We start from the raw sequence: 26,826 nt of genomic DNA on the forward strand, positions 1-26,826 counted from the left end.
TGTTATTGAATTAAACACAAAAATCTTGATGATATGAAGATTTCTACCATTTCCATCACATTCGACGACACTCGGGTTTACACGCAGATCTTTCTTTACATTTTTTATTCCACTGTAATATTTGTTTATGTTTTATGAATTAATTATACTTCCCAAATTTGAAGAATGCGCATAACATTTTTCTATTATGGGCAAAATTCTTTATTTGTGTTGGATCTACATTGATCTACAGACATCCTTTAAACCAAAATGTTTTGTTGAATTCATTGATTCATTCATTTGTTGAATGTTTCCAGTTTCGCTTTTCCTTTTTATATTTTAAATTGTTTTTAAAAAGTACAAAAAGTAAAATGAAAAAATATGGTTTGTGGGTACGCTAGAAGGGACAGAAAACAAAACCAAAAAAGGTTTGGATGCTGCTGCTTTTCCGTCTTTAAGAAAGATGACTTTCAAAACCTCATCTTGTCCTGTGAGAAAAATGTTCCGCCACAAATATATGCAAAACTTTGCCAATATTCCACTCATGTAAAAAACATTGTGGCGTTTAAAAAAATCCAAACACGATTAAAATCCATGCTGAAAAGGTTTGTTCACCCAATAGGGCATTAAAAAACGCAGCAGATATCGTCCTCCAACCACTTCCTGTTGTCTTCTTCTTCGTGGTTTTCCAGCGGGAACATCCGGCTGTTGGTCACGTGACACCTTTGATGGGAAAAGAACAACAACAAAAAGTATCTTTATTGCAGTTTTGGGAAATGAACCAATGTCGATACGAACAAAAAAAGAAAACAGCTTGTCTTCATCAAAAGACGCGGGTTTTCATGAAGAAAGTGTTTGTCAAATTGAGCAAGTTGTGTTTCAATGGAAACGCAACTACCGCCGTTCTCCACCCTGGCAGTGAATATTAGGTACATCATTTTTCACAATGTCACATTAGTGGACATTTTCAGTTTGAGCTTCACTTGTTGTTTGGCATAATGTTCAGCTTTTACGTTAAAAACTGCCACTTGTTCTATCTAGCAGGCATTATGCTAGAAAATACGTAAACAAATAAAAAATAAAGACTGCTGTTGTGGACACGTCCTGCTGACACAACAACAATTAAAAAAAAAAAAAAAAAGAACAACAGAGACATAACTGCGTGGTGCCACGTCAGTGAATGTTACAGTGAATTTACTCCAACTGATGCACGAAAATGACCCCCACTGATTGGCGGGTATAAATTCAACGGTTTCCCCCAACCAGGAAACAAAAAACGCAAGCCGTGCGCATTTTTTGATCTCATTTTATTTTTTTCCTGTCGAAAAACCACAAAAAAATCACTGCGTGCAGGTCTCGCAGAGAAGAGAGACGGCCACGGCGCACATGCATGCGTATGCGCTTCGATGCATATGTATGGGTGTGTTCACATGTGTAATAGATGTGTAATATATGTTACCAGGCCTCATCACTGCTGTCAGCACGTCGGACCTTGAACGCGTGTGATGGATTGTTTTACATGCAGCTGGAGCCTCCTGCTGTCTCCCCCCCTCCCGGCCGAACCGCTCGCTGGCAAACAGGAACGCTGCCGAGATTCAGGAGGAATTATGAGTCATGATGGATCTGTCAGTCTGCTGGTGTGTGTGTGTGTGTGTGTGTGTGTGTGTGTGTGTGTGTGTGTGTGTGGCATCTTCTCAGGGGTCCTGCGAAGTTCCCATGCTTCTATTATGATGTTTTTTTATGGGAGGTGAGGCATTTGGTGAACAGGCTTCACAAACAAAACTATCCGATTTCAGAGGTTTAAGCCAGCGGAGTCAGTGAAGGGTAGAAAGTGCATGTTGGTTACGTGAATAAACCGGATTATTTACATTTCATTTGTCAGTCACAATTGTACAGAAAGCTGCGGTCTATAACTTCTGCAAAATAAAAACAATTAAAAAAAACATTTTTTTTTGCATATTAGTAAAAACTGTCGCGACGTTATGTTCTGAGGCAGATGATCTGCGAAGGGATCCATCTGCCAACCCAGACGGTGTGAGCCTCACTTTTCTCCACATAATCAGTCTGCATTGCAGTTGTGATTGTAAAACTCCACTACGTCGTCTGTCAAAACAGTATTAAAGACAGCGAGAGTCAAATGAGCCACGAAACGTCTCGATTTCGTTCTCATTTTGTTTAGCGGGACGATACAGGAGCGAGGATTCATCTGTAACGAAATGCAGTTGATGTGTTTTCTTTTAAACTTCATTCGAGGGCAGCATTGTGTAAAGACGACTTTTTAGCGCTTTACGTCATGTTTGAAAAAAATCCTTCAATCTCCATGGAAACCATCTGACAGCGCCGTCGTCGAGGACGAGCCATGTTGTGACTTTCTGAAGGCGGAGTTTCGGAAGGAGCAGCAGCTTCTTAAAGAGACAGACGTTCAATATCAAGGCGTTAAAATTACAAAGTATTTTTTTTTTTTAAGTTTCAAGTTATATTTGATACTTTTTATAACGAGTGAAGGTAACATAAAATGGCACTATGTGCCTGATGAGCACTTAATACCGCCCCTTTAAAAAAAAGTTTATATATTGTTGAAACGTACCTTTCTTTAATTCAGTCAGCATTTTCAGCCACTTTTACAGTAAGCATTGAACATGTCCGCAGGGATGCATGGAAACGGTCAGATGCGAAATGTAAATCACAGCAAATGAAGCACTGAAAGCAGAAGCGATGATCCCGAATGTAAACAGCGGGCCCGCGTTACGCGTTCTTCTTCCGCCGCCTGTCTCGGGCCGCAGCGTTTCTCCGTCTGAGTTTATTCAGCTGCCTCCAACACTGAGGGATTCACACCCGCAGCTATCCGGGGGCAGACTGACAAGCCTCTGCGTATTGTCAGAAATGGCAGCTCTCCCACCCACTCACATAAATCAGAAGTGTGTTTCCATTCCCCCGACCCCCAATTCACACACACCCACCAAAACGTTTCACAGTCACTTCATCTATTTTCCTATATCATACCACTGAGCTGTCATGAAAAGCAGTGATTAATTCCTTCCCACGAGTTATTTGCGGTAAGTGCTCAAAATTTCTTTTTTAATTAGAGGGGAGATTTTATGGGGTTTTTTTTTGTTGTTTTTGTTTACAAGCCCCTGTTATTTGTACATCTACATTTGTACATTTGTACATGTGTTGGCTTTAGTTTTGTTCCTAAACAAAACAATGAATGAAATGAATTGTGAACCCTTGTAAAAAAAACAACCACAAAAAAAAAAAGCACTTTGGAAAAGTCTGAAGTGCCAGACTGAAGACTTTTCTCATCCAGTTTTTGGTAGAAAGAGAGGAAAAAGATAAAATTATAAACCATGCTGCTTAATTAGAAGAAGAAGAAAAAACAGTTCCATAGCGAAAACGTCATTCTCATGTTTTCAACGTCTCTGGTGAAACCACCAGCCAACATGTTAGCTCAACTTCTGACCCCGAACGCATCAAGAGGAAAGCTGGAGTCCATGTTTGTAGTTTATTATTTTCATACTTCAGGAACTGTTTGGGTATGAACGTGGTGTTTTTTTTATTTATTGTTTTTATTCCAACATCCAGTTTTAGAAAAACTATTTCCCTTGTGGACAGAACCAAAGCAGTTCTTTCCTCTTAGTCCAGCAGAAGCGTACAACAGAGCTGGTTTTTACCAGGCTAGTGCAGCAGCTGACTGCTAGATTAGAACCATGCCTTTTGGGGTCAAAACCAAAGCCTGAGGGAGTGGAAATACAAATAAATATTGGCAGAATTGTAGGTGTAGTTTGGAAGCCGACTGTGGCTTCTATAATATTACTACAGCTTCAAAGCAGAGTTATTTCTGTAGGCAGCTAACAAAGCAGGAGATGCTTCTAGATGACATCTTACCAATCTGTTCATGTCTTTAGATTATTGATTATTATCCAGATTATTGTCAATCAGTTTTCCACCAGCGTGTTATTGATCTCTGTGACGAATGGCACCGGAGAGGAAAGATCGGGTGGGACGTTTCAAACATCTTTTAGCAGAAAAGCAATCAAGGGTCAGGAACGAGGCAAGCCGTCTGTGACTGCATGAAGCGAACTGCGGGGGTAATCGCTTCCAAAAGATCCCACGGGTGAAAGGAAGGGAAAGCGCTGGGCTAATGAAAACGACCACCATCTCGGCTCCAGGGTTGCACGTCATACGGGAAGCCCAGATGAGGATGAGGGGACGTGGGAGGATGGCCGCCTCCAGTGAGCGTGTTGGAGCGGCGCCACATCTGGTCAACAGTGGCTGTCGCTTCCTGCACAGAAAAACAAATCGCACAAAGCAGAGAGATCCCGCGCTGATCCAGGCTCACAAACACCACAAAGATGGTGGATTCGGGGGATTGAATCAGACTTTCTTTTTTGCTTTTTCTGTTTGATACGATAGAATCGCCATGGAAAACTGAACACAACTTATGAAAAATAATGTGGAGAACATTGGGTCAAAAGGTGCCTTTTAATTTTTCTAATTCACATTGATGACCGGGTGAATTTCTGTTTATTCCCTCACCTGATGGTGAGATCAACACAATTTTGCAACTTATTCAAACTAACAGACTGCTTCCTGCAGGTTTTTGTCTAACAATCCCAAACGTAACTTCACTTTCTGATTGGAAACCAATTACAGGACGCACTGAAAAACTGAATGGAGCTCCAACAAGTCAAGTTTATTTGTACAGCACATTTCAGCAACAACACCAGAAAAAAAAAATCCCACAGCTACCAGTTATCAAACCAGTAACAAGTATTACATTTTGTCTAATTGTATTGCATTTATATGACATTTTGTATCATAAAATTTGTATATTAGTTCATAAGTGTTGTTCTTTGGATATCATCACTTTCCGAATATAAAAAATGATTTAATAACTATTAAGTAATCGTTATTAAGTGATTATTAACTTCATCGTACAAAAATAATCTCAGCCAAAAAGAAGAAAAAAAAAGATCTAGAGCCTTTTCAGCTTTTCTGTCTGAAGGAAATTTATGAAAGCCCCGTTTTAAAAAAGCCATCATTTGATGGATAGTTGCAACTTTATGCTTCCCTTTCTGTGTCGCACAAGAACATCCAACTCTTACCCGGCGCGTGTGGAAAGTCGTCCACACGTCACGTGAAAGCAGAAGTCTGTCTTCGTTTCTCGTCTTTCAAACCCGAGGAAAACAGATAGGAAGGAAAGATAGAGAGATGAAAGAAAGGCTTCAGAAGAAAAGTCTTTCATTTTCTTTCCTAATTGGTGTCCCGCTGCTGGGCCGGGAGGAAGTGGAGCTTCCACTCCTCCACCCGCGGTGGACGCCTGGAGTCTGGCCCCGTCCCCGGAGCCTCGGAGGAGTGTGAAGTGCCAGCTTCAATCCCAGTAATCCCAATCCCGCGCTCCACGGTCGTTTCTCCTCCGCGGCGCCGTGAATGAGCCGGGGACGACCTCGCTCCTGGTTCGCATTATCTGCCCCACCTGTTACTATGAGACCTTTGACCCGACGGAGCGGAAGAGATGCGTCCAGAAGGCAGCGAGTCTGTCCTAATGAGACCACGTCCAGGCGATGTGTCATTTGGTTTCATTCACAAAGCGAACAGCAGCTTGAACAAACCAGCATACTGACAAATGACCTTGTTTTGTATGTTCACAAACAGAATGAAACAGATTTTTAGCAGAGCCCTGTGACCTCTGTTTTATTATCACAATTTATTTTTTTTTAATACTTTTATTTCTCGCAATAAATTGCTTCAATTCAAATTCAAATATATTTCATTGATCCCAAAGAAAAATTAAATGTTGTTGTAACTCGTAATAATTCAAATTCTTCAGAGTCCTTGCACAGGGACGATCTCCTGCAGCGGCCTGTGTTACAGCCAATTTGAAGAAGCCTCTGACCGAAGACGCTCTGTTTTTCCAGCATACTCATCTCACTGCCATTCAAAGTAAAAAAAATAAAAAATAACGGTTGATGTGTACATTTTAAACGACAAAAAAAAAAATGTCTTCCCGAGATTATGTCAAATTTTATTGCTACTTATAGTTTGTAACGAGCATTGCATCTTTTTCTCCCGGTAATTGATTGTTTTCTGCAAAAAAAAAAAAAATGTTTTCATTGTTTGTAGCTAGCTTAGGCTAATGCTAACATTAGCTGGTCTTCAAATGCATCTAGTCATAAGTTAGGCCTGATTTCAAATTGAAACATCCTAAAGTAATTCCGTTGATTGATTGACTGATTGATTGATTGATTGATTTTAAATGTTCCGCATCATTTAGCGATCGCTGTTTCCTCCTGCTCCAGTTCTCCCTCCCACGCCAACATAGAGCAAACTTTCATGCCCACACATATATCCTCATATCAACCCCACACAATACGTCCCTGGCACATGTGGAGCAGACTACAGCAAATTGATTATTTTCATGTAGCCTAGCGCTCGCTCTGTGGTCTGCTGCACAGATGTATGGACGCATGCGTTTCTTCCACAGAGAGAGGAAGAGAGAAACAAAGGGCTGGAGCAGCAGGAGCCGTCTTTCAGAATGACAGCGAAGTCAAAAGCCGGGATTTTACTTTAACTGTGCCGAAGCAGCTGACACTTTGTCAGGTTTTGCCGCAAAAGCTGAGACACAAAGTGAATGTTTTTTTTTTTTAGTTCCTACCTATGCGTGTGGCTTTGTGAATATTTTAAAACTCATTTCCAATCGCTGCATGGAAATTTGTTCAACTTCCAAACAGAATATTCGGTGGCGTCGTATTTGTTGCTCTGTGTTGTTTCATTTTGAAGACAAAGTTCTACATTTGGATCAGTTTTCTTGACAGGTTCAGCAATAAAAATGATGAACTGGCCCCCCATCATCCGATACATGACTGCTCTTCTCCCGGCCCTGTTAATGGCTGCAGTGGTCATAGGGACAGATTAGCTTCCAAACAAACGTCCTTTCGACAACAGCGCTGAGATGATTTCTTGTTCCTGGTTGCTAAAGACAGGCTCGTTTGCCACAGTCCGAGCGAGAACCTGATTACAAAGAACCATGTGGAGTTAAAGCTATAAGGACTTAACACCTGAGGCCTAACGATTATCTTAACTGAGGTAAGGTAACCTAAGGTAAACCAAGGTAAGCTAAGCTAAGGTACTGCGAGATAAGCTAATGTAAGATAAGATAAGCTAAGATAATGTAAGATAAGCTAATGTAAATTAAGTTAAGCTAAGCTAGGACTTTCAATTCAATTCAAAAATACTTCCTTTATTACAATATTAACTTTTCTGTTTATTTAACTCACATTAACCAGATTTCCATCCATTGCAGGTGCTGATGGCTGTGGACAGGCAGGATCGCCTGTAGCAGTCTTTGTTACAGTGGTTTTGAAGAAGCCTCTGACTGAAGACCCTCTGTTCTTGCATGAAGAAGATGCTCAGTGTTGACCGTGATGTTATTGATTTCATGGCAAATCCTTCTTTGCACATCTATTTCTGGAGGAATACAAAGAAGTCTAAGAGATAAGTTGCTGAAAAGTTGCTTTCTAAGTTATTTCTGTCTTACTTCTAGTGTACTGAGATATTTGCTGGAATGACTTGGTGAGGTTTTGTGTTTCTGCAGCGTTGGTCTGTCACACGCACATCATAAAACGCTCTGAAGTTAGTTCGGCAAAGTGGGGAAGAAAAATTTGAAAAAAAGTTCACAGGGTGTCAATGCGTCTGTAAAAGCACCGTAAGTGTCACGAAGGCAATAAGATTTTCTCGGCAAAATACTTTCAGGAATGCCATCTGACAACGAGATTCGCTTTGAACGAATATCGGCTTTCCACTCCTTGGATGTCTGATGACGGAATCGGGCCCTGGATGACCCGTAAAGGCTTTTATAAATGAGTTCAATGGGATTTTTGCGGCTCTTGACAGTTTAACGGAGCACCAGATCTCGGCGCACAGACTCTCGGCAGGTCCACATATTGTTCGTCGGAGAATAAAAAGAGATGAAAAGGGGATGTGGCAAGAGGCTGAGGACACGAGTACATCCCCTCTTGGAGGACGTTCAAGAGACGTCCTATCAAAGCCGCTTTCCTTCCGTCTATAAATACCAGCTCGCTGAATAATATCCCTCCTGCTGCGGGTATCGAGATCTGTTTAACACATGAGAAGCTCTGGCGATAACTCGGCGGGATATGCATTATGCATCGCGCAACTGCAGATGAAGAGAGCGGCATATATATCCAGCGACTGGCCTGACATTTAATGACGTGTCCATCAAAAATATGACACCTAAATCTGTCCTAATTTATTGCGCTAAATATGTCTTAGCGTGTCGTATCACTGGGAGTCAGTGTTGAAAACAGCTCATAATAAATTATCGAATTTAAGTGGCTGTGGAATGGTGTGGTAAAAGGGACAAGACTGCAAAGTAGTCGTAGGAGGCCATACCTGTGACAGAGTTCAGCTGATTAAAAAGGTTTTCCAGGTGACACAGCGAGCCAGGGCAAAGACAGCAGAGCAAACTTTGCAAATAGGACTTGGGAGAGTATGAGAAAAATAAGGATTATGGTCCATTTCAGTTGGAAAAGCTAGAGAAAGCAGGGACGCCCAATAGATCGTCAGCAGTAACCTCTTTGAAGTGTCTTTTTTAATGGGGACTATTACATATTTTCCAGTCACAAGGTAATTTTATAGCATGGTCAAGTAACTAATAAGAAATTGAAAGTGGGCCTCTGTCTCTTTAAGAAACTTCTGTTCTCTCTGAAACTCCGCCTTCAGGAAGTCATTACAACATGGCTCCTCGATTAACCTCTTTACAACCTCCTTTACTGCCGTCGCATTGAGAAACAGCTCCTACAATGAGGTCAGCTGATGTGCAGCTCCATCAGGTGTTTGCTAATTGCTGCTGGCTAGTTTGAAGGAGCTGAGTGGAGGAGTCAAGAGGAGAGGGATGCTCATGTTTATATGCTATTAAAGTATTTCATAACCATTTATAAACATTTTTCAAATTCTGTCCGAGGTTTGAACAGAATACTTCAAAGGAAAAGCAACAAAAACACCTGAAGGTCAGAAGTTTGATGATACACCAAACTTAAATAGAAAGTATCGGTATCGGCAACACAAGCCCTTTGTTGGATCCATACCAAAATATGAAGCCTGGCACACCTATGGTAATAACCAGTCTTTATTTTTATCCTGCTGCCATTTGTGTGTCGCAAAAGGAGGTTGGCAAAATTGATACACGATCTCTTAAAAAACAATAATTTACAGCAATGATATCAATATCGGATATTGATATTGGCTCAAATTGTCATCTTGATGCTTCCTACATATAAAGCCTGTGAATCCTAAAGAAGTTGGTACAAGGAAGCCATCAGGCTTAAACAGCTTGTTGGGGGATTATTGTAGGAGACAAAACTTCAACAGTTGATTTTATTCCAGCTGTGTCAAAGTCCTTACTTCTTCTTCTCCTCTCCTGCTTTTTTCTAGAAGAGGAGAGATAAAGTGAGGAGAAGGGAAGAGAGGGGGGAGCGCAGCACTCCCTCCTGCGCTCAGAGATGCAGAGAGCAGAACTTGTGCCAGTGAGCCGGGCTTTGAAAGTGTAACGTAAGAATGGCAGATCACAGAGGCCAGAGAAAAATGATATTCTCCTCGATGCGACTCCCCCTGCCCGGGACTTTGTTGTGGGGGCTTCTGCTTTTAACTGGAACCAGGTTCTGTGTTGATGCGGCGTCCCCCACGGTGCGTACGCGCTAGCTCTGTCGCTTCTCTGCGCCCTGACGCACTGGGACGGCGTGTTGAAGCCGATGGCCGTCTGTGAAGATCTGGGGTCTGCAGGTAGGGGCTTCTCACCTGAGCTGACAGGTAGAAACCAAGGAAGCTCAGAAAGCAGGAGTTTCCTGTTTGCATTCGCTCCATTTAGCAACAGAAGCGGATAGGTGCGTGTTTCCAAAACAAAAGACACATGTCCAAAAACTTGTACTTTAAAGCACTATGGATGCTACAAGTTTATTGAAGAGGCATCATTGTGTGTTTTCCTGACACATAGCACAAACTTACCTTCAAAGAAATTTGACTTCATCATTTCAAATTGGGTTTCTGTCGCTTTAAGAAAGAAGGCGGAGATTTGTTTCCAGATTTCTTTAGCAACGTTTTTGCACTGAGAAGTAGCTCATATCAGTAGCGCTGCAGCTCCACCAGGTGTTTGCTAATTGCTGCTGGCTAGTCTGAAGGAGCTGAGTGGGGGAGAGCTGCTTCTGTGAGGCAGAAGCTCTGAAACTGCAGTTTTGAGAAGGAGCTGCACCTTGAGGGCGGAGCTCGGTCCACCCAGGTGTTTTGCACAGCTGAATGGTTGCCATGGAGATTAAAGTGTTTATCAAACATGCATTAAAGAATCAGGGCAACACTCCATGTATGTTTTTGATGAGTGAATAACACTAAAACGTGATGTAAAGCTCAAATAAAAGTTGATTTTAAATGATACTGCCCCTTTAAGAACCAGTTCAGACCCGGTCCTGGTCCTCGCATTGAAGGGTTCGAGTGCCTAGTGTGTCTCAATTCTCTGGAGCCTTTTTCTGCCCCGCCCTCTTTGCCCCCTTGAGCCACACTTCGGCTAAAGCCCGCATCCAAGCGGATTTTGGCGAGTTGCATTACCCACAATTCACCGCCGCACGTGTCGTCTTGCATTAAAAGTCGGCAACATGGCAACCTTCACAGAGCAAAAAGTGTCTGCCGCGCAAAAATAGTAAATGTGACGTATTAAACATCACTAGTAGGAATTTATTGTGACAACGACAAATCTAAATTCATATTACGGGAAAAGGTTTCACGATAAATTTAAAAATTGATACGATAAATGCCCACCCTTACCACACTGTACTGTCACCTTCTTAAAACCCTTACGCCAGTCATTACTGTTTCACTCAGACCCGCCATTTTGGATTTCTATGAAGTGACCCGCACTGTTCCAATCCTTCAATTTTTACGTGCTTGTAACCTGCGCACGTATGCGCAACCGAGTGCACACTTCATGGAGGGGCGTAGGGCCTAGAGTACTGCGATCGGGCCTTCATCTGCAGGGCAGCCATGTTGGATTCTGAACCGTCCCAACTTTCCACGCAGTCGAAACCTCGTCTTCAGGACAGCAGCACGCTTCCTGAGAGCATAAATCTGTCATCGCCGGCCTGATCTCTCTTTTGGTGTCCTCCTAAAAAAAAGAAAAAAAGGCTTTTACAGCAGGAGGATTTTTAACCTGCTTTTCTCCTGGTTGTTCTGTGCACTTTTACCAGATTTGCGAGGAAGGAAATCAAAAAGAACAGGAGTAAAATCTGATTTACGGCACGTTCTAAATCTGTCAGACCTTTATGTGTTTACCAAAGGACTTCGACTCCAGGGGTTCGTGCAGAACTGATAGCCTATTACATGTCTGACTGGAAATAAGTTCATTTTTATTCAGTCTGGCTGTTTTATTTCCTCATTTTCGCCAATAGAGCAATATACTGTTGTGCTCTATTTGCACTAGGGCCAACTCCGATAGAAACATCTTGGTCTGGATGTTTTCCGTTAGTGAGAAAAGATGAAAATCACATTAGTAAATATAATCTCATCTCATCAGTGTGAGATACACACACACTTTGGAGAGTAGCTATAGCTTTCTTACACAAGAGACTATATAAAAAGAATGACCAGGACAACTTGATGCGATCAGACAACCAGTGTTTGCCAATAGCTGTGTTGCAACTCTGGTGTTTTGGATCAAACATAGTTCTTAACAAGAATACTTCTTGATTTTCCTGCAGCGATGACACATGGCGTAGAGGAGAAAAGCTAGAAACTTCACCTCATGCAAGAATTCCTCTCCACGCGCACACACAAACCCAAGCTGCACCACCCTAAAATGTTTCTCATTTGCGATCCGATACGCCTTGTGTTTTCGCAGATTTGACGCCCTTTTTTGACGACTTTTAATGGAAATCGGAGGCATAGATCTCATTTTAGCTGATTCAAACACATGCAAAAAAAAACACATGCCTGCCCTCTCAAAGCCAGCTGGTATGCAGAAAAGCCCACAGTTTGTCCAGTGCTTTTGGCGGGGGGGGGGCGAATAAGAGCTTAGCCTTCAGTCTAAATCAAAAACAAATCCTCCCACAGCCAGATTCCAACATCAAAGGGGCAGATTGTACAAAAATCCCCTTTAAGGCCAAGTTAGTGGTGGATGGATGGTGTTGAGTTAATGCATAGAAAATGATGCTTATTCTTCTTTTTTGGTGTTTTCATTCAAGCTGAAATTTAGTATGGGTCTTTGCTCAGACAAAAATCCTGTCACTGCTCTCCTTTAATTCCCCTTTTGCGTATTTGAGTTAAGTGTAATTTCCTGGCAATTTTTTTTTTTGCTTACGTAAAAAGGAAGCTAGCCATCTGGCTAGCTTGCTAGCCAGCAGTCTAGCTAGCTAGCCAGCTAGCTGAATATGTTGTTAGCTCGCTAGTAGTCTAGATACATCAACATATCATATATGCCCAACTTTCAATCATTTGCTAACCACGTGTGCATGAGACATGTTCGTTTTCATTATGTCAGTATACCTTTCCCCGACCGAAATTTGCGTTCACGGCAGTCATTAGCCCATGCTAACGTTGGGCTAATAACGTTGTCCTCGTGTTTTTGTGGCTCCCGATAGTGGAGGGGCTTACTTAAAATTAAATCTCAAGCATATTATTATTGCCATTTATTTCACTTTTTTCCCCTGTGTGTTGTTTTTGCATTTAACTGATAGTTCATGTGTAGTGGTATGGCGCCCTCTGGTGGATTTTCTGTAGCACTGCATGCCATTTTTCATACTGCACCTATGTGAAGCTGTAGTTTGCCTGTAAGGTTAATAATAATAATAATAATAATAATAATAATAATAGTAATAGTTGTAGTAATAATGATGATAGTAGTTATTTCTAAATTTAAAACGTTAATTGTGGATTTGTTGAGACATTCAATTAATTTCAGCTGAGAGGGAAAACTAGCACAAGCTTAATTAGTCCAAATCATTTTAAATAAAAAAAAAGGTCTATTCTAAATTAACTAAAGTCATCAAAATTAAGTAAATCAAATGCATTGTTCACAATCCAGTAATTTACATGGAGTAACTATCACTATTTAGCACTAGAAATAAAATAAATTCACAACTTTCGGGTTTTACCAGCAAAAAGCTTCTCCGGCGCCATTTGAACCCGTTTAAATCCTTCACTTCAAGACATTGAATAATCCAAAACACACACAAACAGAGCATAAAATTAACTTGTGTCATGCAGCCGCTTCCCTTCGGTGTCCTATATGTGGCAAATATTCTGGAATCGATTTAAAACTCCTGACTACCAATTTCATGCATCACTTCCATAAATCGTACATGGCATGTCAATCTCCAGGTCAACTTTCATGGGACGGAAGCGATTTACTGACCCGTTTTCTAAATGATTGAAAAGTCGATTTCATTTCAAGAACTCAGCACACTGTAGGAGACACATTACAAATATTATTTTCACACAGATTGATGGGTTGCAGGTTTTGTTTGGGTTTTTTTTCTGATCATTATCATAATTTTCTACTAATGAAACCATCGTCGTTTAAGATTGGAATATTACATCGGACCAACGATGGGCTGAATGAAAAGTGCGTTGAGCATCTCCTTAAAGGTTTCTGCTTTCTAAACTTTCTTTTAATGACAAAAGAGCCTCTTCGGAACATATATTCTAATTAATTGAAAAACGGCGGCACATTTAATAGTAAAATAAAAGTCCCAGCTGCCTTAACATATAAGTATATCCCACTAAGTTCATTTTAGGCACATGCTTCAGCCGAACGCAGAAAAGATATGAGGTTGAAGTGAATGAACTGAATGATTATTTTTTAAAGTATTTCTGAAGTTTAGACTAAAACTAACAGAGTTTCACTTCTCTTTTGTTGCTGTTGTTGTTGTGGTTTCATTCACCTGTAAAAGAAAAAAAAAGTCACATTTATGCAACAAACCCAATCTGAAGTTAGGAATGAAATCAGGCATGGAAGGTAATTTAAAAAACAAAACAAAACAAAAGGCAGCATTAGCTGAAGTAAGTTAAACGTCTCCTTTTATTACAGTGCTTTCCTCCTTGGTTTTCAACAAGCCAGTTCACCTCTGGTTTCATGTCATGTCCAACTAACCTTGTCGTTGCAAACGCAGGACTTTTAGCTCTGACCTGGCGTGTGAAGAAGTCAGGGCTCGCTTTGCATAACCGAGTCGGACAGAGTTCCATAATGTTCACACCCAAAAGACCCGAAACGGACCGAGGAGCCCGCAGACGTCGCATTTTGACTTTTGAAGCAAGAAATAAATCCTTCATATGGATCCGAATTTAACCCTGAGATACAGTGGAGTAAAGCGTAAAAGTCCGAAGTGCTGTGACCGCACACTGCGAGTTTGATTTTTTTTTTTGTCTTGTTCTCCAGACATCATATGTTCCGAGGATCCATCAGTCATTCACTACGTGACGTTCCAGGCGCTGGTGTGATTTAAACACTGTGAGTCACTGCAGGAGTGACATGTCAATTAAAGTCGGAGAAAACCGGAAATGTTGGAGAAAAAAAAGATTGTTTACTGTTTTAGGCCTTAGGGAGAAATGAATAATGCTCTTATGAAGAACCGAAACTCATTTGCTTTGACAAAAAAAAAAAACACAGTCATTGCCAAAAGTTCACTTTCATTCATCTGAAAAACAAACAAATGTCAGATAAAAAAAAAATGAATAAGGCTGAAAAGTTTCAGATGAATAAGTTTGCACCCATTTTGAGTACTGCTTTGTTAAACCGGTTCATTTCAGAACATCAACGCTGCGCTGCCTTCAGCGATTCGGATGTACCAGGAATAAAGTTTAGCTGCTGTCAAAGGATTTTCTTGATCTTTGGTCATTTGAACCCTTTCAAAAAGCCAAAGTTTGCAGACAGGTTCTTATCCGATTAGTCCAGGAAGCAATGTCCAAACACATACTGTAATGTAATGTAAAAATATATATCATGTTTGAATGTTTTTAGATATCTGCTAGAAATACCTTATTAACAAAAAAAATGACTTCAGGAGAAGAAAATGAGAGTTTTTGGAATGGCCTAGTCAAAGTCCAGAACTACACCTGACAGGATGTCTGAGAGGCCACTTGACAGTCCACTTGGAGAAATTTCACAAGAGCCTCTGGACTAATGTTAGGAAGTCCAGGTGTGGGATGCTAGTGATCAAATGAAGTCTGATGTTTCTTATCATGGCTTCATTTCTTCTGCAGCACTCAAACTCACTATTTTAACTCGGACTGTAGAAATCATGTTCTTTTTTTTTTCTTTTTTCCTTTGAACCAGCTGAGAAGCGGCTCTGGTGTCCCAGAGAACGTTCGGCTCAAACGTCGAGCCGCGCAGGATGGAAACCTTGGCAGCCAAAACAAACAGCGAGAGTTGAGACCCGACTTCAGAGCGAAAACAAACACCCCGTCCCTGCGTTCTGCAGGGCCGCATAACACCTGGACAATTCAACCCACATGTGCCTCGGGGCCGGACGGCGTCCGCCGGTGCCGGCATGCGGGAGAGGTTTTTCCACTCTGCTGAGCGTCCAGCGCCTCCACCGGGACCTCACCGCCATCGTACTGCTGCGGGTCAACGCCACTCGCACCTTCTCTCTCTCTCTCTCTCTCTCTCTCTTTTTCTCTCTCTCTCTCTGTCTTCGTGTACAGGTAATGCCTGGCGTCTCCCCTGCGTGGAGTCCCACGCGTTCCACAGTCCCGACAAGAGGCGGGCAAATGCCTCAGGAAGGCTGGGTTTGTTGCCAGCAATATTGCATTTGCGAGAGGAGTAAATTGGATTCAAACGCCGTAACGCAATAAGAAAAGGGGGTAATCTAATTTGAGCCCAGCGCCGTTTTAAAACGCTTGGACAGCTTCTTGGGGCGTTTTGTTTCGTCCTGGGAGACACCATGGCGTTGGTGTTTCTTCTTCCTCCCACGTCCTGCTATCGATCAATCGCGTTGTGGGGAGGGAATCTAAAAGAAACAGTCTGGCGATATCAAAGCTCGAGACATCTGTGTTTTATATGTACGTGAACTCAGGATGTCTGTCAATCTGTCCTCCACTTTCACTCTATCTCTCTCTCTCTCTCTTTCTCGCTCTCTCTTTTAACCTGACAAAGGTTTTTTTCATATTTTAGTCAAGTTAGATGTTTCAGACTCATGAGTTGAGTTTCTGACCAAAGGTGTTCACATTGAAACCCCGGTTTCAATGTACATTGACAATTATACGTTGATAATCAGGCATTAAATTGATTTAAATGATTTATCCGAGGAACTCGAACAATGGAGAGAGAACAAAAAAGTCAAAGCGAAAGAAATTATTGGAATGGAAAGAGAACAAGTTTCCTACATGAGGATTGGGACGGGATAGAATTTTTTTACACACGTCAAATATTAGAAAAAGAAAGGCTCTATTTATATTTCCTTCCCTCTGTTTTTTTTTTTTTTACTTATCCTTCCTCTTCTCCATTTATTTCCTTCCGTCCGTCCGTCTGTCTTTCCTACCTTACTCCCAACTCTGTTTCGGTCTATCCTTTCTTCGAGGGGTGCACCGATTTATCGGGACAGAAAACTGAAATTAATGCGCCCTAACTTTCTTCCATCCTTCCTTTGTTCTGTTTCATCATATCCATCCATCCTTCACTCCTTTTTTCCATATTTTGCTCTTTCCTCCTGTCCATCCGATCATTCTTTTTCCCCTTGTTTCCTTCCATCGTTCTTTACTTCCTACAATCTAAAGATCAATTCTTTCTTCCATACTTTTTTCTGTCCTCCGATCCCTCCTTTCCTTTCTCCACCAACTGAGCCTCTTTCATCGTTTTCGTCCCCACGATCTGTCCAACCTATCGCCGTTTCTTCCTTATTTATTTCCTGTCATGCTTCCTCTCCTCTTTTTGCGTCTCTCCTCCTATAAATATTCCTTTCCTTCCATGCTTCCTCCCTTTCTTGTTGACTTCATGAGGTTTTCCCCATCACGAGCAGAACTACCTGCCATTAACGGCGCCAGGGTTCAGCAAAAGTACGGACACGACGAGAAAACGAGGGGAACGCTCATAGAAACGAAGCAAGAGCAGAACCACAGAGCGAGTGAAGAGATGCACCATTAAATTGCAGAAACAAAGGTTTTTGTTTTATGTGAGAGTGCTGACAAGCAGCTCAGCTGGTGTAGAGCTGGAGTGGGTGGAGCCAGTGGGTGAGCGGAGGGGTGGGGTGTGGTGGGGTGGCTGCCCTCTGACATGACCCCGTCACATGAGAGGTGAGCCGACACGCAACCGTGGGGCCGTTAAACAGCTCGACGCCAGGTAAGAGACCCGACTCCATCCGCCTTGTTTCGTACGCCGATGACACCGCGCGCTCTTCATTTGACCTCCAAACCCGAGAACGGCGCACGGCCCTTCAGTTCTGCCACCAACCCCATCGGGAAGGGCAGAGGCTTTCCAACCGGCAAAACTAAAAAGCCCCGAAAACGACACCTGGGAAGGTCAGGGAATCTGAGGAAAGCAGAAAACGACGACAATAACAACAAACGGCGTAAACCTTTGTGTCGGTGGTTGCGGCTCGGCAACAGAGATTGTCAACGCGTTCCAGAAGTTCACCTGAACATTGTTCTCCCAGCAGCCATTCAGTCGCTCTAAATGAGCGGCACCTTTCACAAACAGAGGCCGACATTCAGCACAACAAAAACAGAGCAGGCCCCGAGGCTGCAGGTAGACAGCTGGGGAGGATGGCAGCGTTTTAAACCAAACACTGCGCCGGCTTTCCCGGAGTGTGCAGCCAGACGGAGTTGAATAGTTTTTGACAGATTGTTTTTGTTTCCCGTTGCTTCATCCGAACCTAGAAGGTAACAAAACGTCGAGTTTTCTCACGGATGTAGATGGCTGCTTTGTATTTGAAGAGCAGACTGAAGGGTGTGAGCTAAAGGTCGATTATTTATCCAGGTCTGTTTATTATTAATCTGCCACACAGATGCTGGTCGGGATTTTGAGTTCTTCGTCAGTCCTGCACTGCCCTCTAGTGGCCGACGCTGGAAGCTGCACTCTAAAAGATTTGTGACGCAAACAGTTCAGTGTTTTCCATGCTCTCCGTCCATCACAGTAAATGTCCATCCCGATGACGTGTCTCTTCGGCGTTATTTAACTGTGGCAGGTTGTGGATCACCTGTTTGTTTTTGTTGTTTTTTTTAAGCCTTTTACGTGCAGACACTAATTTAATTTAGGCTGCGGCTGCCCAAACGTTTGGAGACCAAGATCTACTTTTCCTCTCACCAGCTGGCCGAGATCTACCTCATGGCACGAAGACGTGAAAATTGTAAATTAAACTGTTGACTTATTTTATGTGCAAATATACATCAGGTATAGCATAAATGATGAAGTGATAGAAAACCTAATGCAGGCGTCAGTCAGTTCTGGTAGATCTGAAATTTGGCTTGATGACGTCAATATGAGGAACTGCAGACTGATAGGAGGAACCAAAGAGCTCTGTTAAAGTGAAGAAAAGATGATCAACTCAGAACCACTCCTACCTAAGATTATGTTAAAAACATAACAATATCAGGTTTCCATGCTTGATATTTAGCTATTGATTATCAATGAGCCTCTCATGAACACTGCGGTTGTCGATTAGCTCATTTAAACTCCTCCTCTGCCAGGCAGTCGGTCTTTGAGTCCCTTTTTTTTCTTATTCAAACCGAAACACACTGAATTGCGCTTCACCCTGTTGAAACAATAATTACTGAGAATATTCATTTTACCTTCTGTGGTTGTGCTAATCAGGGCTGTTCAAGTGTCAAACTGGTTACCAGCTAATTTCTCAGTGAACTGAAACTGCAATTTAAAGTACAATTTAAATACACATATCAAATATAACCTTGTAAATAATTCTTTATTTGTAAATCTGCTATTTAGTAACTGTAATGTCAATAAAAAGTAGCCTTACCATTTAAGCGTCATCCCTTGAAGGAACAATGGTAGCACATATCATGTGACATTAACTAATACAACATGGGTTATGTCACAAAAAATGCTTTTTGTTTTGTTTCTTGTCATTAAACGACATGTTTTAAATTATATAGCCACGTTTCTTGGAGTTTTGCCGCAAATAGTTCCTGACATTGATAAATTGTTCAGTCATTGCTGATGGAAATAGTTCAATTTTGTTTTGTTTTATGTATACAGTGATTTGTATACTATCATCATTGTGGAAATTGAAATCTAAGATACGAGCCACGAAATAAATGCTGAAATCCGGGGTCCCTAAAAACATGTTTTTATGCTTTTATGCTTTTCGCTAATTGTTTCGCTAACTGGGCATCGAAAGCACAGGGCTGCGATTCGGGACCTGAAAAATGTTGCTTGAGATTGGACCAGCTTGTGGCAAAACCTTATTCTGAAATGCTTTACTTTGTTTTATTTAGAGACATACGGTGTTCCTGAAACCCTTGAAGTTTTCTGAAAACATTATTTAATTATAATCTCTGTGAGAAAGTGATCTTACAGAGTTTGATATGCAGTAACTTTTGCTGGAAAGAGCCAATGCTTCCTATGTGACGTACGCATGAGACTCACTCCTGGCTTTTCTGTACCATAGATACACTGAAAATGTTTTTAAAAAATGTTTTCATCTAGATCCTGCATCACTTACTCATTTCAACCTGGGTTGGTTCAACACAACAACTTCAAAATTGGTCAAAAGTGACTAATGTTTAACATTTCGACGAACAAGGACCGACCGTGCAAACTTCCTTTGCAGTCGTCGTCGGTTTGCGTGAAGAGCGAAAGCAGTTTTATTTTTGACAGACACGGCTTTATGTACGTCAAGAACAACCTCTGTGCTTTCTGCGTTTGCTGCAGGCGGTTCGCATGTTACGAGGAAAGGAGTTCTGCTCAGAGACGATGTGCAGCTGTCATCAGTGAGTAAAGCCCAACAAAACCACAAGCTCTCGACCTGCACGGTAACGTACTGATGTGTCTGCGGGGTCATATTGTTTTTACATAACAAATTGCTTTATAAAACTTTGGACTTCATAAAAGTGGAGGGAGGAGGGGGCAGTTTGACCTTTTGACCTTTAACATTTCATTAATAAATTCAAAGCCAAAGCAGCACAAACAAAAAATGTTTGCTGCACCAATTTTGTCTGATTTGAAGAAGGCGGGGGTGGGGGAGGAGGACGACTTTGCCCAGGTCAGCGGGGCAGTTATTGATCGACCGAGCTGCACTCGCTGGTTAACGGCGAGCTTCGGTCTAAACGGGGACATTGCAACGTCAGTCCTTCGCGGGCGCCGTGTGAGGCAGGAGGGAGGATTTTTTTGTGTTTTGGTCGCGTTGCTCGTTTGCGGTGAGTATCGCTGTAGTTTTATTTGTACATCTTGCTTCTTTTTTTTCTTTTCTTTTTTTGAACATGCATTGTGCAGCTTTTACTCAAACGTCCCCTGAGATCAATGTATTGGCTTAATCGGACAAAAAGTCGCAACAACACAAAGGATCGCGCTGATCATGCCGACGACGAAAAATGAACGGCGATCGTGAAGAGTTGTATTTTTTGCATGCAAGGTCTTTGAAATCATTGCACTAATTGCGCAGTAAAAACCACACTGACTACGACCACATCGGGTGAAATGAAGCAGAAGACCCCCTGATCGTCGTGTTACGCCTCATTGGTGTGCATCTCGAGCCGCGACGTTGTCTGTCTGGTGTTTTTCCTCACACAGAGAAGGAGTTCACTGTGCAGAGATGGCCATGGTTTGCCTAACTGACTTTGAGGAGTACGCAAAGGCGCATCTGTCAAAGGCCACCTGGGATTATTACGCAGCCGGAGCGGATGAATGCTACACCAGAGACGACAATCTGATGGCTTACAAAAGGTACGCTGGACATAACACGTCACATCCGCACAGCTTTTGACTGAATTACTTTTACATCGATGCAATATTTGAAATCTCTGTGTGGGTGTACATCTCTCACTAGGTGTAATATTGAGTGTTTGACCATTAAGAGACTCATTTTGATGTGGACTCTGTGCTGTTTTGACACATCTTTGCTTTCTCTGAGCCGTCTCTATTGAGGTGAAGTTGGATAATGATTAACCTGTTGCTACAGTTTAGCCAGACTGTCAGGACAGAGGAGCTGAGTTTCATTTTTTCCTTTTGTACGTGTTGAGTCAAAATCCTTTTCAACAGCATTCGATGGATTTCTGTTCACACGTTGTCATGTTCCACAGTAACACACAGAGTTTTCCTTCATGCAGAACCAATCGATGCCACTGAATTATTCATGTCTGTCCTCCAGGATCCGTTTGAGGCCTCGCATCCTGCGGGACGTGTCAGACAGTGACACGCGCACCACGGTGCAGGGGACGGAAATAAGCTTTCCCGTCGGCATCGCGCCGACGGCCTTCCACTGCCTGGCCTGGCATGAAGGCGAGGCGGCCACGGCTCGCGGTGAGTCACGTTCATCTCCTTGTGTCGCAACAAGCGAAAGTCTGATCCTGCTTTTGATGTCTTCGACTTTTACCTCCAGAGAAAGTCTACTGAATTTTTGGCTCCGGTCATCATTCACTCCGTCGTGAATCGTGTTTTGTGTTACTCTCTGTTCGACTCACTCCAGTTCGGTTTCTCCACGCCACACCGATTGACGCCAGGCGCTGGCATTTTGTTGCAAAGTGGATGAAATTCAGCTCGCTTGTTGCAGAAACCTTTTAATCCCGCAACGGCGGCAGTGCTCTGGCCGAACACTAGAGGGAAGTGTTGCAAGCTGAACGAGCAGCTGCACGGGAATCATTAATGCATTTATTCAACAAATAAATCAGACATTCAATCTACCCCGAAGTCTGCTGTCTTTAAAATGGCCACAAAAAGTAATTCATACGGTTTGAGGCAAGATTATGGAGCACCAGTGCAAAATATTGATCCTAATGATCATTTTTCATCCACAGTACCTCGCAAAAGTATTCATGCCCCTTGAATTTTTACATATTTCTTTCCTTTAGAGCCACAAACTTGATTGTTTGTGTGGGACATAATTTTTGCTGCAGGTTTTTTTTCTGCTCCCTCTTAGCTTTGGACAGACTGAAGTTTTGCCTGCGCTTCTCTGCAGAATGGCTCGGGTTCAGTCGAACCGGATTGAGTCTGTGATAATCAGATTAAAAAAAAACAAACTGAATCCTAAATTCTCCATGTTTGGTTCTGGGGATGAAGGACAGACTAGAACCAGAAGGCCTGAGTTGTCTGATACAAAGACAACAACAGATCTCTGATGTATTTTGGTGTTGAGTTATTCAGTTATGTATAAGCTAACAAAAGTATTTTAGAGTCTATTCTCTGAGCCTAGGACTTTAAAACTGGAGTTACATGATCAATCTTCCTGTTTTTTTTTGGGGGGGGGTACCTGTGAACACACTGTCTTACCTGAAGGGGTTAGAGATATAGAAATGCTTGCTGAATTTTCCAAATTTTAATTTCTAAAAATAAACGTGAAAACCGTGTATTTATTTCCCTTTCCACACACAGTACTGTGCTACTTTCCCAAGCACTGTAAATGCGAATATTTAAACCTTTGTTCTTTTAACGGATCGCACTGATGATTCCCCTCCTCCCACACAGCCACCGAGGCTCTCAACACCTGCTACATCACCAGCACCTACTCCACCTGCTCGGTGGAGGAGATCGTGGCGGCGGCGCCCAGCGGCTACCGCTGGTTCCAGCTCTACGTGTACCGGGAGAGGAAGCTGTCCGAGCAGCTGGTGCACCGGGTGGAGGCGCTCGGCTACAAGGCCCTGGTCCTCACGGTGGACGTGCCCTACACGGGAAAGCGCCGCAACGACATCCGCAACAGGTTCAGGCTGCCGCCGCACCTCAAGGTCAAGAACTTTGAGGGAGTTTTCCAGGTAAGAGAGTGCATCGGCCCGGCGGGGGAGCGTTGGAAACTGCGCGACAGCCGCTGGGTCGCAGATGAAAGGAAAAGGTTCAGGTTTCTTTTGTTAAAAAAAAAAAATTCTTACGTATTTATTTTGTGGCAGTGTAGCGTGAGACAGGTGATCAATAATAAATAAATAAATCAAGCTCCTCCATTTTCTCCCCATCCTACTATTGCAGGAAAGCACCACTTTACGATCAAATGGGCTCACGGTGAAAATAACAACTTCCCATTTCAGTGTGTTTTTCCAGTGTGACTGGTAGCCATGTTAACTAGCAGTAGCATTAGCTCTGCCGTTAGAAAGCGCAGCAGAGAGCAATGGAGAGACAGTGACCACATACACTAGGGTGATTGCCAGTGCTAAGACCCTCCTCCTGGCTCTGATTGGTTGCTTCTGATCAAGCAGTGTATTTCTACTGGGAGAACAAAGGCAGGAGTCTGATACCTTCCCAACATAGTGACAACAAATATGTAAACATTTTTCTTTTATAAAAGTTACACACTGTAGTTTGAAGATTCCATTTTAATTGTCTGTAATGTGATATTAGAAGTTAAAGTATGTAAATTAAATGGGGTTTTTTTCTTACTTATTTCTGTCCGTTGGCGTTAATTTTGAGGAAATAAAACTTATTTGACAACAGCCTAACAAATCGAGTTGAAATCTGACCCGAACTTTAAAGTTTCCCGCTCTACCATCTACAACCACTGCTGATTTTTGACGAGTGAACCTTTGCGGGAGCTGTACTTGTCGCACCATAAGCAGGAGACGAGCGTCCCAGAGGAGTACGGGATCCCGGCCAACACCTTGGACCCGTCCATCAGCTGGAAGGACATCTACTGGCTGCAGTCCATCACCCGCCTCCCCATCATCATCAAGGGCATCCTGACCAAGGAAGACGCCGAGGTGGCCGTGGAGCACGGCGTCCAGGGGATCATCGTGTCCAACCACGGGGGGAGGCAGCTGGACGGCGGCCCGGCGTCGGTACATGCTGGACACATCTCTCGTAACTTCACCTCAGAAAAGGAATTGGCCGTAAACAGAGTCAGGCAACGGGGTTGTGGAGTCACTGCAAGTGGCTCTTGTGTCTGAAAGTTAAACAACAGAGGCAGTGATGTTGTTTTAGAGAATTACATTGTTTTACAATAAAATGAGGAAACCTTCTGGAAATGGAGGGCTTGTGGCACTGTTTTGACAGAACTGCAACAAACTACCTTTGTATTATCATTAATATATATATTTGTACACTCTTTTGAAGATCCCACTTAAAAAGATGAAGATCTTCTAAAACCATTTTGTTCTATAAATCTGGATTAGATTTTTTTTTTGTCCTCAGTACTGATCCGAATTGAAACTCCTGGTCTGATAACATATTGAAATTATTTGCATCAATGCTGTTTATAGTCTTGATAACTTGACACCTTTGTGGAGTGGTAAAATGAAACAGTACACTTTATGTCTTTATTTACACATGGTCACATACCAATTACTTCAGTTTTCCAATATATCCTTTAATTTGGATATATTGTCCTAATTAAAGTCTGCAGACAGGCCTTAAAGGGGCCGTGTCACGTAACATCAACTTTTTTTTTTAGCTCTACGTCCTGCTGTGATGTTTTTCCGTCATCAAAAACAAACCCCCCTCAGCTCCTTCAGACTAGCTCGCAGCAGTCAGCGAACATCTGGTGCAACTGTGGCTCTACTGAGATCGTTACAGTTGCTAGTTCTCAGAGCAATCGCTGGTAGAATGTTGCTGAGGGTTTCTTAAAGAGACAGAGGCCCATTTTCAAGGCGTTGCATTACAGAGTCCAATTTCTTGTCAGTCATGTTTGATGCACATTGAATTTCTATAAAGGAGTTACTTGATTGTGCTACAAAATGACACTATATGGGACAGGGAGCTTCAGCAGCCACTTTGGACTCTTGCAGTGAATGTCGTGCTCACAGGAAAAAAACTCTTGATCCCATGACATCAATAAGTGACGTATTCTCCACGTTTCTGCCCCCCCTCGTCGTGTGCACACAGATCGACGCGCTGGCAGAGATCGTGGAGGCGGTGGCGGGCAGAATTGAAGTTTACGTCGACGGAGGAATCAGGACGGGAAGCGACGTCCTCAAAGCGCTGGCCTTGGGGGCCAAGTGCGTGTTCATCGGCCGTCCAGCCGTGTGGGGCCTCGCGTACAAGGTACGACAGCCGCGGGAGGCCGACTGTGTGGAATTGATTATTCAGGAATGTATGTTAGTTCAATCCGTGACGTTTGAATGTGACGGGGGTTCTTCTTTTTTCCGTGTAAAATGTTTGTCCTTGGCAGCGTCGGTGATTTCGTTGGTTCAGGTAATTTAACTGTGACCTGAAGTTTTATCCCTCTGTGAAACAGAGTATGAGGGTCACGCTGAGGTAACAAAAATGATCAAATTCCAAGAATAAAGTCTTTATAATTACTGGAATGAAGTTACTCAAGAACAAAATCATAGTGTTACAACTTTATTCTTGTAATGTTTCAACTTTACTGTCGTGACTTTATTCTCAGAACTCTGTGACTTCTGGCTGGAAATATTGGGACTTTATTCTCGAATTTTACGACCGTTTCCTCATTTCACTTTGACTTTATTCTCATACAACTTTTGTTTTCATAATAGTGCGACAAAATTCTCATGATATTATGACTGTATTGTCTTTATTCTCAAAATATTACAGGTTGCTCACAATCTTGACTGTATTCTCATAGTATAACAACTGCATTCTTGTATTATTATGGGCTTATTCTTGACAAGTTATAACTTTACACTTGTATTATGTCAACTTTGTCTTGATTCTCCTAATATTACCACTTCATCCTCATAGTGTTATGACTTTATTCTGATATTATGACCTTTTTCTCATATTATTTTCACATTATTGTCCTAATACTATGGCTTTCTTCTGGTAATTTCATGTATTTGTTTATGTTTCTTAGTCTGGCGCTAGCTCTCCGCCGTAGCGAGGCAGTAATTGCGTCTTGTGTGATTTATCAGGGGGAGGAAGGAGTGAGGGAAGTTCTTCAAATCCTGAATGACGAGTTCCGTCTTTCCATGGCTCTCTCAGGTCAGTCCGACACTCCAGGTTTGGCGACCCAAACGGGAACAATGCTGAAATGACGACATTCGGGGCGTCCTCTCTTTCCGTCTCCAATGATCTGACGCAGGTTGCAGGAACGTAGCCGAAATCAACAGGAGCCTCGTTCAGTTTTCCAGACTCTGACGACGACGGCGCCGCTTTCGCAGGATTCCGGCCTGAATTGAGCCCGAGACGCAGTGGCGAGCGCACCGAGGACGGGTCTACGTCAGAACCCGCTGGCGCCGGGAGCTCACGGCTCACTGAGGCCTCCTCCTGGAATTCGACTTGTAATCATCCCCCGTTGTACGAGTGACAGAATGTCGTGAGAAAGTGGAGTGTTGTTGGAAGACCGAGCGATCAATTAATGAAAGTGTTTTTGGCTTTGGTGGCAGAAAGGATGTGGGCGCTTATCATAACAGCCAACACACTTCTTCTGGTTAAACTGTGCAATGTTTGTGAGAAATGCTGCCAGTGCTTGTGGTTGAATAAATACCTGCTGAGATGAACACATTGGGTTCCTTTTGTTATATCATTTTTCTGATTTCCGTCAGTGTTCCGGCAGTGTTGCACTTCTCTGGGAGTTTATTCCAGACTTGTGAAGCTGAATACTGTTTATCCATGTTTGGCTCTGGCTGGGTTTTGGTTAACATCCAAATACATTGTGAAGATGCTATTTAAAGTGAAGTTTCACAGCCACCAGAGCTGAATTTGGAGTGTTTAGTGTATAGATGCTGCAGTTTTAACACGGAACTGGGGGTAATTTATCAACGCCACTGTCATTGTTAAAATAGAATTTTGGAAAATTGTTA

The 26,826-nt window shown here is 42.6% G+C and overlaps 1 protein-coding gene across 5 annotated transcripts; it reads left to right on the forward strand.

The window, feature by feature from the left end:
- The first annotated feature begins 17,221 nt into the window (after window positions 1-17,221).
- Window positions 17,222-26,523, forward strand: hao2 (hydroxyacid oxidase 2 (long chain)). 5 transcript variants are annotated; one of them, XM_055031419.1, is made up of 9 exons: window positions 17,222-17,314; window positions 19,862-19,920; window positions 20,725-20,872; window positions 21,297-21,448; window positions 22,610-22,893; window positions 23,683-23,904; window positions 24,947-25,105; window positions 25,936-26,005; window positions 26,106-26,523. In XM_055031419.1, exons 1-9 carry the CDS (start codon window positions 17,262-17,264, stop codon window positions 26,159-26,161), a joined length of 1,203 nt encoding a protein of 400 aa, XP_054887394.1. In that variant the 5' UTR covers window positions 17,222-17,261; the 3' UTR covers window positions 26,162-26,523. The 5 variants fall into 5 exon arrangements, with proteins under 5 accessions (XP_054887394.1, XP_054887395.1, XP_054887396.1 ...); XM_055031420.1 differs by having other exon boundaries at window positions 23,686-23,904; XM_055031421.1 differs by having other exon boundaries at window positions 17,262-17,314; window positions 20,720-20,872.
- The last annotated feature ends 303 nt before the right edge of the window (window positions 26,524-26,826 follow it).

Source organism: Poeciliopsis prolifica, unplaced genomic scaffold (assembly GCF_027474105.1).
Source record: "Poeciliopsis prolifica strain line A6 unplaced genomic scaffold, Auburn_PproV2 SCAFFOLD007, whole genome shotgun sequence".
Taxonomy (NCBI): domain Eukaryota; kingdom Metazoa; phylum Chordata; class Actinopteri; order Cyprinodontiformes; family Poeciliidae; genus Poeciliopsis; species Poeciliopsis prolifica.

Coding starts and splice junctions, on each gene's coding strand:
- hao2 (XM_055031419.1), top strand. CDS start 17,262: ATGAGAGGTGAGCCGACACGCAACCGTGGGGCCGTTAAACAGCTCGAC. Junction 22,894..23,682: donor ACTTTGAGGGAGTTTTCCAG/GTAAGAGAGTGC, acceptor TCGCACCATAAG/CAGGAGACGAGCGTCCCAGA. Junction 26,006..26,105: donor TCTTTCCATGGCTCTCTCAG/GTCAGTCCGACA, acceptor GATCTGACGCAG/GTTGCAGGAACGTAGCCGAA.